At 38.3% G+C, this 9,850-nt stretch overlaps 1 protein-coding gene across 2 annotated transcripts; it reads right to left on the reverse strand.

The window, feature by feature from the left end:
• Nucleotides 1–167: 167 nt before the first annotated feature.
• prrg4 (proline rich Gla (G-carboxyglutamic acid) 4 (transmembrane)) lies at nt 168–9,593 on the reverse strand. Of its 2 annotated transcripts, XM_041805867.1 has the most exons (7): nt 9,219–9,593; nt 9,011–9,121; nt 8,750–8,913; nt 8,634–8,661; nt 8,104–8,245; nt 1,496–1,681; nt 168–1,355 (listed from the first exon to the last, which is right to left on the reverse strand). In XM_041805867.1, exons 2-7 carry the CDS (start codon nt 9,111–9,113, stop codon nt 1,328–1,330), a joined length of 651 nt encoding a protein of 216 aa, XP_041661801.1. In that variant the 5' UTR covers nt 9,114–9,121; nt 9,219–9,593; the 3' UTR covers nt 168–1,327. The 2 variants fall into 2 exon arrangements, with proteins under 2 accessions (XP_041661801.1, XP_041661726.1); XM_041805792.1 differs by having other exon boundaries at nt 9,011–9,593.
• Between the last annotated feature and the right edge of the window lie 257 nt (nt 9,594–9,850).

Genomic DNA, 9,850 nt, shown 5'->3' on the forward strand with positions numbered 1-9,850 from the left:
TTCATTTACACAACTGTAGCATCAGGCTACAACATAGCAAAACTTGAAAAAAGTGAATGGGGTCTGAATAGCTTCTGAATGCCTGGTATATACAACCTGTATATTACATATAAACACTTGCAGACCTCAACAGATGTTCTCATTAGATTCAAAATGCTATCAGTAAAAAAGATTTTCAGTCTTTATACTGTTGAAAAGACATACAGAACTGTAAAAGAGCACATGCCACTTACAAAACTGAAGACCTGATCAAATCTGCAGTGAGAATGACTGACCACATTCACAACTTTACATACAGTTAAAGATGAGACAAAAAAATACATTTTATTCGAAACATCAAATAAAAATAATTTCAAGTAATAATACTTTAGATCAGCTTTAAAGAAAAAATGAATTTACCTGATGTCATGTTGACACATTGGTTACAACTAGTGTTGTACCACCATCAAATAATAAAATGATAGCAAACACTGGGCTTGATGACAAAAAAACATGACAGTATTCTCTTAAATACAGCAATCAAACTCATAATTTATTCTATAATGGCAAAATAATCTTTGTTAATAGTAAATGTTGTAAAACCAACCTTCTACAGCTGGACCTATACTCCACATTTGTATTGAAAGTCAAAATACACTGTACTAAAGAAATATCTGCCTATTTAAAAAACTAAAGCTAAAACAATTATGTAAAACAGATTAAAGAAAGTCTTTAAAAAGCAAGCTAATGACTAGTTTTTCTTAAAAACATTATCCTAATTACAAAGTAAACCATACTGTCATTACATGCAAGGTTGCAATTTCTTTTCCTTCTGAAGGAGACAGAAAGCCATCAGCGTTCTACCTTTCTTCACTTGAAATTAATACTTTTAATGTAAATAAACATCATCCTGATTTAGCTTTCAATGTTCCAGTGTCTAAAGCAACAGTCCCTTAAAGCCCAAGAATTCCCTTTAAAATTAAAGCTCTTATATTTAACACATTAATTCTTCATTTTCAGAAAAAGAGCAGCAAACTGGGCATTATTCAACTTATTATGATAGCAGCGGTTACATTATTAAGTATAACCACAGCTGTGGAAAAAGACAACAGGACACATTTTGGCACAAGCAGGTACAAAAAAAGACACAATTACTCAACTTAAGAGAAGCAACAGACATTAGAAATGTCCAACAAGACAGCTTGATCAGCGCATGTACCAGAAGGCACCAAGGAGTTTTTAAAACATTGTGACGATGAAAAAGTAAGCATTTAGCAGAGCGGCACAGTGTCAGTGTAAGTAGTCTGCTTAATGTAGACAGACATGCTGATATCATGTTCTGAAGATATTACCGCCGAATACTGCCAGTTCTTGAGCTAAAAGCAAAAAGAAGAGAAGATAAGAAAAACACATGAATCATGTGTCAGTGGCTGCATCATGGACTGTGTACATGCACCAGAAAAACTTGAAAAGTGAGTCATAATCTAACTTCAAGTACTTGTGAATATGAAATTACCCAGGATATGGAGGAGGTGGGGCGTCATGTTGTCCACTTTTTGCTATTGCTTGCTCATATGACGGCAGCCCTGGGGGCCCAATTTCCTCCATTTGGGTTGGTGGGGGCACAGGTTGTAAGGAAATTTCCTCTAGCCGTCGCATTATGAGAGTAGCGTTACTTCTTCTTCGTCGAGGTCGAATGGAGCTGTGAGGATTGTAGACATACAGTTTCATCATGTTAAATGTGACTGACTTAAATCCTTCAAGCGTTAAAATCAGAGATGCTCCCATGCCATGTTCCCCTCCTGATACCATCTCTAGTAGGATGAAACAAAATATTCAAAAAAGCAATATCCTTCTTTGACTTATGTGATACAATCAAAGCCAAACACAGATATTTCAATCAAAAAATATGTTGCTCTTGACACACTGTGTCATCACTTCATGTTTCCTGTTGGTGGTGCTAATCACATGACTGTTGTAACATGAACAGAGGTTAACTGGCCCTTTGCTAAGCCCCACACCCCTTCCCTACTATTGCTACACCCCAACAAGCTTTCACACCCACCATATTGGATATAAAGCTGTCCACTATATAAGTAGGGGCAACTCCAAAGGAAATAATGTCACATTTCCCCCCCAAAAAAGTGTTTGAAAAACAATATCATTTGTTGGCAGAGTATTGTGAACAGATTTTAGTTAGCTGGTGTTCACCTATGGCTTATAAATAGTGCTGTTAAAAGATAAAAATTTCTAACTGCAATTAATCTCAGGAATTCTGTAGTTGATTGCAATTAATTGCATTTATTTCATCCCATATTTAAATGACACTTTTTTGCAACCAAAACTGTTTTTGTGTCATTTTGACTTCCTGTTTGGACACAGACCTGCTTTTAAAGAGATTGAAGATTTTAACATTTGAACTTAACCACAGAAAAAGGACCTTGTTATGAACTGTAAAGGATATACAACGTGCAGTTGAATTTTGACTTGTCCGCTGAGTTGTCTGTGAGTTTTTATATCTCTGTTGCTGCAGGGAGACACTGGTGTGGCTTAAGCAAAGTGAGCCAAAAGGCTCAATAAAGCATGAGATTAACTGCAATTTAGGCCCTGTCCACGTGGAACAACCCCATGTTTACAGAAAACTTGTTTTCTTCTCTGCATGGACAGAGCCTTAAAAGATTAGTGCACTAATTTTGGACCTTGATAAACTGCAATTAATGTCATTAATCTTGACAGCCCTACTTATACACATAACTAGCAAAAGGCTAATTCAGGCAGTGAATATTCAGGAGATTAAGAATAAGGATATAATGCAAAACTTCTCATCAGTGACGTTTAAAACTCCTGAAAACCATGCAGGAAAAGGACAGTATGGACGGATTATGGTCATCAGTGATAGATATAACAAAGCTGAAACGTGAAAGACTGCAGACAGATTAGCAACATATACACAAAGCAGCTGTGAGCCTTACCTCACCTGCAGACTCATCAACTAGAGGACATCACAGCGCTATCCACAGTGGATAGCTTTCTGTTGACTTGTACTAAGGCCAGAACAGAAATATATATGCACCTTGTGGGGAAACCTTTTGGTGGAACAACATATCTTTTGTACAGCAGAGTAATTCAATATATAATAACATTAAAGCTAATGTTGAGTTAGCTTTTATTGTGTTTTACCTTTAGCCCTTTGCTAACTAAACTAAATCACTGTCTTAGTTCAGGAAACAGGGAGTCTATGTCCACAAGAGCCACTGTTGTCATGAGTTGGACTTAAAGCTGGCTACGACACATTTTTTTTTTTTGGTAAGACTACCAAAAAAAAATGTGTCTTGCCTTGTCTTGGCCGACAGCCTGGCCATACCACAAGAGTGATCCTGAACACTCATCATATGCTGATGTCACTACTGTCTATGTGACTGTTTGAGAGTTCACAGGTTGTTTGGGGGGGGGGGGGAGTCACTCTTCAACAGAAGTGCTCTATGCAGTTGTCGTGATCTTTAACTTGTAAAAGCAGAAAAAAAACACACAAGAAAAAATTCTGGATTATGGATAACACTTATGGATGTATCAAGAGGAGGATAATACGAACTGGCTCTCCTTCAGATAGAACTTATAAGGTATGCATGTGATAATGTTACAAAACTTTTTAGGACATTTCTGATCAGAGGATAGCGGCTCACAGATGTCTGCAGCCTACACCACTCTCCATCAAGAGTTTCCTACCTTACTGAACGCTGCGGTTATACCGACCTTTAAATTTCTGAAGATAAATTGGACAAAACAACCCCAACCAGAAAAGCTGAATGGAACTTTGTCATCCAAGTAGGATTATGGCTGGGGCTCTATTCTTCTAATGGCTGATAACTAGACAAGCTACTGTGGGTAAGTTATGTCTACTGCATCCGCTGTAGAAATGTAAAAGTGAGCTGAAATAACTAGTTTTAGTTGAGTGACTCGTAGTTTCCTCTAATGAAGCCTGGTGAACCAAACAGCTGTCCAGATATGCTGAGGCAGAAGAGCATATAGCCAGTAGCTGCAGTTTGCATTGCAAAATATTTACAAACACGGAGGCTTTCTAAAAATTAAAAAAAAAAAATTGATAAAGTGTACAATTGTTATTCCTGGACATTTTTCTTTCTCTTTAACTACTAGCAAACAGCGGCTGCTGTTGAGTTCAGTAGCTTATAAGGAATTGGACGGTAAGACTCCAGTTTCATAAAAATGCTGAGTTTTAATGCAGAGTCTGATGAGAACAGACAGCTGGTTAGCTATCAGTTGTAACAGTTTGTTTGTATTTTCTCCAGTTATTGTTATTTGGCTGTTGTATAGTAGTGGCTAATGTGCTAATGGGCTAAATGCGAGCTAACGTGAAGCTAAGGGTTGCTGACATGTGTTAAACACTGTGTATGTTGCAGCTGACTGTAAGTAACACATGATCACACTTTTCATTATGTTTGTTTAACCAACTTACAAACAGATGAGAAATGATGACTACTCAGTCATTTTCAAGCTTCAATCATGTGGTAGGCAGATTGTAGTGAGGCAACAAAAGCTCTGGTTTACTGTCAGGCCTGGTTTCTGTTGACTTGTACTAAGGCCAGAACAGAAATATATATGCACCTTGTGGGGAAACCTTTTGGTGGAACAACATATCTTTTGTACAGCAGAGTAATTCAATATATAATAACATTAAAGCTAATGTTGAGTTAGCTTTTATTGTGTTTTACCTTTAGCCCTTTGCTAACTAAACTAAATCACTGTCTTAGTTCATGTGGTCTTCCACTCTGATGGCCAGTACTCCACATGTTTATGAAAAACAGATTTGTAGGTCCCGTAACCACACTGCTTCAGCATACTAGTTTCTGCTCAAACCTTGAAAGGCCTCCCATGTTTTGTAATGGCTGCTAACCTAGTATTGGACAGTGGCTGTTTTGGGGAGGGACTTAGCAAAGGGTTAGTTGGCTTGAGAAGAGGTTGACAGTTGGCGCTTTTAGATTGCTGTTTGAACGTAGAAAACTTGCATCCACGTTTGATCTGATCTGCCATTTGTAATACACACAATGGAGGGGTGAATCTTCATCTGCAACATCAACACTGTGGTGTTACAGATTCAGTGTGTAAGTACAAAGGTGTGCTAATGATTGGGCTTAGTTACTGCTCTATCGCACGACTTCAATCAGTGAGTACCTGATGAGATAAAAGGTGAAAAGTACAGTGGTATAATAATAGATAGTGGTGAAAAATGAAGGCTGGTAAAAGGAAAAACTGACATAAGGCCATACTTTGGGTGCTCCGTGACATTACAGGCACCTTGACATTAGAAATGCCTTAACTCTTATAAAATATCTATAATTTTATTTTCTAGAGAAGCTGTGCACACTTAATTAAAAATACAGAGTCACATTCATTGTATCTGGAGCTGTTCTGAGGTATATGATTTTCGGGTAAAAGTTTCACTGGAATTAAATCTTATTTTTGGTAAGACAATACAGGTAAATTCCAGTTTGTTTCTTTTAAACATAGCAAGTGAGAAACTCTGTTTGACAAATGTCCAACATAAACTTTTGAGCAAGCTTACTGTCTTGGCAAGAAGATATGTTTTATTTCAGTGGATTAAACCCAGACCTCCAACTATCAGTCAGTGGCGTGGAGAAATTCTTAAAGTTTTGCCGATGGAACGTTTAAGTTCAAGGTTGAAGGGAAATGAGAAGTCTTTTGACAAGCTTTGGGGGCCCTTTCTTGACTATCTTCCAGACTGCATAACAGACTTAATAAAGAAGGGATGTTGTGATGTAAACTGGCGCCCCTCATGTACTCTTCAGAATCCTTGAGATTCTCTAATGTGTATCTTATTTTAATATTAGGTTATTTTATTGTGCTTTATTACCTTTCCTGCTTTGTGGATTCATTGAACCACATTTGATATCCAATTACAGTGATATAGAAATGTCTACGTGGAACCGCCTGTACTAGTACATCATGCTTGTTATAGGGATATTTTGACCATCTCGTTTTATTTTGTATGTATTGTCTGATCCCACTTGGTTTATACTCTGCTTATTCCAGTACTTGCTGTCATGTGTTTTTCGTTTTTCTTTTTGGTTTTCCTCCTTTTTTCCTCTTAAATGTTCAAAATTCAATAAAACATGTTTAAAAAAAAAAATACAGAGTCTAAAGTACTACATACAGTATCTGCAATGACAAGATGCAGCACATGGTAAGAACAGCTAACTAACTTATGAGATGATTCATAGAAACATTTGGACACTTGACTTGTCATGTCCTACCAACTGTTTACAACGTTTTCAGCCTTTTATTGTTCACCTAGAAAGCCTTTGTGTTTGACACTATTTTGCAATGCCAGTTTTGGCTAATGACAACATGCTGTTCTGCCTCAGTGCATCTGGACAGCTGTTTGGATCTGTGGGCTTTGTCAGAGGAAACAACAACAAGCTAAGCTAAAACAACACTAAAATGAGCCATTTTACTCAAGTGAGAATGATGTGCCATTTACTGCGGATATGAGGGGACATTTCTATGACTCACAGTACACAGAGGAACTTCCATAGATGGAGACTGGGCAGAAAGAAAGGGAGAAGAGAGAAACTTTAATGGGGACCGGTTAGCAGGAGAGAGCCTGACTTACCTGCTGGTATACATTTGGAAACAGGGAGTCTATGTCCACAAGAGCCACTGTTGTCATGAGTTGGACTTAAAGCTGGCTACGACACATTTTTTTTTTTTGGTAAGACTACCAAAAAAAAATGTGTCTTGCCTTGTCTTGGCCGACAGCCTGGCCATACCACAAGAGTGATCCTGAACACTCATCATATGCTGATGTCACTACTGTCTATGTGACTGTTTGAGAGTTCACAGGTTGTTTGGGGGGGGGGGGGGAGTCACTCTTCAACAGAAGTGCTCTATGCAGTTGTCGTGATCTTTAACTTGTAAAAGCAGAAAAAAAACACACAAGAAAAAATTCTGGATTATGGATAACACTTATGGATGTATCAAGAGGAGGATAATACGAACTGGCTCTCCTTCAGATAGAACTTATAAGGTATGCATGTGATAATGTTACAAAACTTTTTAGGACATTTCTGATCAGAGGATAGCGGCTCACAGATGTCTGCAGCCTACACCACTCTCCATCAAGAGTTTCCTACCTTACTGAACGCTGCGGTTATACCGACCTTTAAATTTCTGAAGATAAATTGGACAAAACAACCCCAACCAGAAAAGCTGAATGGAACTTTGTCATCCAAGTAGGATTATGGCTGGGGCTCTATTCTTCTAATGGCTGATAACTAGACAAGCTACTGTGGGTAAGTTATGTCTACTGCATCCGCTGTAGAAATGTAAAAGTGAGCTGAAATAACTAGTTTTAGTTGAGTGACTCGTAGTTTCCTCTAATGAAGCCTGGTGAACCAAACAGCTGTCCAGATATGCTGAGGCAGAAGAGCATATAGCCAGTAGCTGCAGTTTGCATTGCAAAATATTTACAAACACGGAGGCTTTCTAAAAATTTTAAAAAAAAAAATTGATAAAGTGTACAATTGTTATTGCCCCATTTTCACATTAAATTACATGGAGAAACTGAACTGAACTGAACTTTTCCAAGCGCATCCTATTTGAGGGGGCAACGCTCACTGAAATCACTAGAAGCTAGTGACACTACTATCTCCAAATACCTTATGCAACCCAACTTCAAAAATACTAAAATATCCCATCAAAGAGCTGGTCTCATTGCTTTTAGGTTTGAGTGACTCTAAGGCAAATGTAACAGGTTGTTGATATTCATTTTGATGATGGTTAATTTTGACAAAATATTTGCTGTTTTACTTGTTACTTCAAGTCTTATTGTATCTTCTGTGTGTGTGAATATATATATATATATATATATACTGGATACCCATTGCTCGACAGAACTGTGTTAACAGTGCTGCATGCCTGTCTTGGCAAGGAACTGAATAAATAAAGGTTAAAAATCTATTTGTCCCCCTCACATAACACAGCTATTGGCATCCTTTACACTGTCAAAAAACATTCCCCACTAGTCAACAGTCAAAGCAAACAAAATTGAAGCTGCAATCAATCATTTTTTAAGACCTTTTCACTCACCTTGTACGGCTTAAGTTGTCCTTGCATTTTCCCTGGCAGAAATACCAAACCAGAAGTCCAACAATAACAATGGCCACTCCAACACCAATCAGTCCCACCAAGAGAGAAGTCACATCCACCCGAGAGGCACGCTTTTCTTTTTCTGTGGATCATCATAAAACAGAGTGTGAGTGGATAGTGATATGCTTCCTTCATAAAAACAATGAGTTGTACAGTGAAACAAAGCTACTTAAATACCACATCACAGTGTTTATTTTGTTTGAAATAGTTCAATAATTACTAACTAACTTGGAATTTGAGCAGCATACTGTCTTGTAAGCCTGGCAATAAATCTTAAAGCTACTGTGTGCTGTTGAACAAGCGGTTTAGCTGGTTCTTAAAAGCAGCAGAAATACAGTTGCCTGGCAGTGAAATACATGTGTCTGACTGCACTCAAAACATGTGCTTCAAAACAACATATATCTGTACATTTATTTTAATTAAAACAGATAGGGTCAGGTATTTAGGTAGGTAATAATTGTTTGGCTTACCTTCAGTGTATTTTTTCCAAAAAGCATCCTGCAAAACAGAACATTATTAGTACAGAAAAAGTTACAGTAGGCTTCTTAAGTTCCCCCTTTCATTTTTGTGACTCGTGACACTTAACTGTCTCCGGGATGTTCTCAAAGACCTCCCTTGCTTCTTCATAATTGCAGTCTTCTTCATAACACTCCCTCTCTAGATTCCCAGGCACAAAAATCTCAAAGTCGAACCGGTTGAACAGTAGATGGCGACCCAGGAACGAGTTTGCCTCCCCCTCGTCTACAAACACTGTCAGATTAATGGACCCGAACAAATTAGACTGAGTGAGAAAAAAATAAAGATAAAACTCATTTGATCGATTTGCAATTTCTTTAAATGATCTCACCTTCTTGTTCTCCTTCATGTTTGGACAGTAACCTCCTCATACAGGCCAGCTCTCCACATGACAGGAGTTGGAGGAGCATGAATAGGTGAAACAACATGGTCATAAGTGCACCTGCGCGCGGACACCGGGCGGGGCATTAATTAGAAGTCCAGAGGGCAGAATACTGCTGAAAACACACCCCTCTCCTTTAAACGACTATACACTCAACTTTAACCAACCTGTACCGGGTACCTGTAATCCTCATTACATTCTATAGATAGTAGCACATTTTACTTAACAACAACAACAGAATAAAAGTTGTAGGAGCGGTGGAGACGTGTCCGAGCCTCGACGCTGATAAGAGGAGTCAGGAAACGTTCACCGACAGTCAAACAGCTGTGTTTACCAGCTTACTCTGAAAACTCTACTACAGCTCATTGTTCACACGCAGAATTACAGTAAAATAAAGCCCCAAACAGTCGACGAAGAGTCCAAAAAAAAGCGCCTGTAGGTCTAAAATAAGCTCTTGTTTACTCCCAACAGATGTGAACTCAGCTCTTCCCAAACTACCTGCGCAGACTCGACCAATCGATCCAGTTACCTGGACAATATGATAAGTTCTGTGAGCACAAGTGGACGCTAGATGGCAGCTGAAACCGAGGAAGTAAAAGTACTTCTCAGCAAAACTTTTCACACAGGGGTGTCACATAGAATTGCTCACACATCATTTGACTTTTGACTGTGAGTCAGACACCACAACTCCTCCCAAGGCCAAGGCATTTGCTGACATGCCTTTACTGTTGCTCATATTTAGTCTGAAGTAATGACTTACTGTTTACATCTTTTAGCTCATTTGATTTG

Source organism: Cheilinus undulatus, linkage group 1 (genome assembly GCF_018320785.1).
Source record: "Cheilinus undulatus linkage group 1, ASM1832078v1, whole genome shotgun sequence".
Taxonomy (NCBI): domain Eukaryota; kingdom Metazoa; phylum Chordata; class Actinopteri; order Labriformes; family Labridae; genus Cheilinus; species Cheilinus undulatus.

Coding starts and splice junctions, on each gene's coding strand:
- prrg4 (XM_041805867.1), bottom strand. CDS start 9,113: ATGACCATGTTGTTTCACCTATTCATGCTCCTCCAACTCCTGTCATGT. Junction 8,246..8,633: donor TTGGAAAAAATACACTGAAG/GTAAGCCAAACA, acceptor GATGATCCACAG/AAAAAGAAAAGCGTGCCTCT. Junction 1,682..8,103: donor GACAACTTAAGCCGTACAAG/GTGAGTGAAAAG, acceptor CAATCCTCACAG/CTCCATTCGACCTCGACGAA.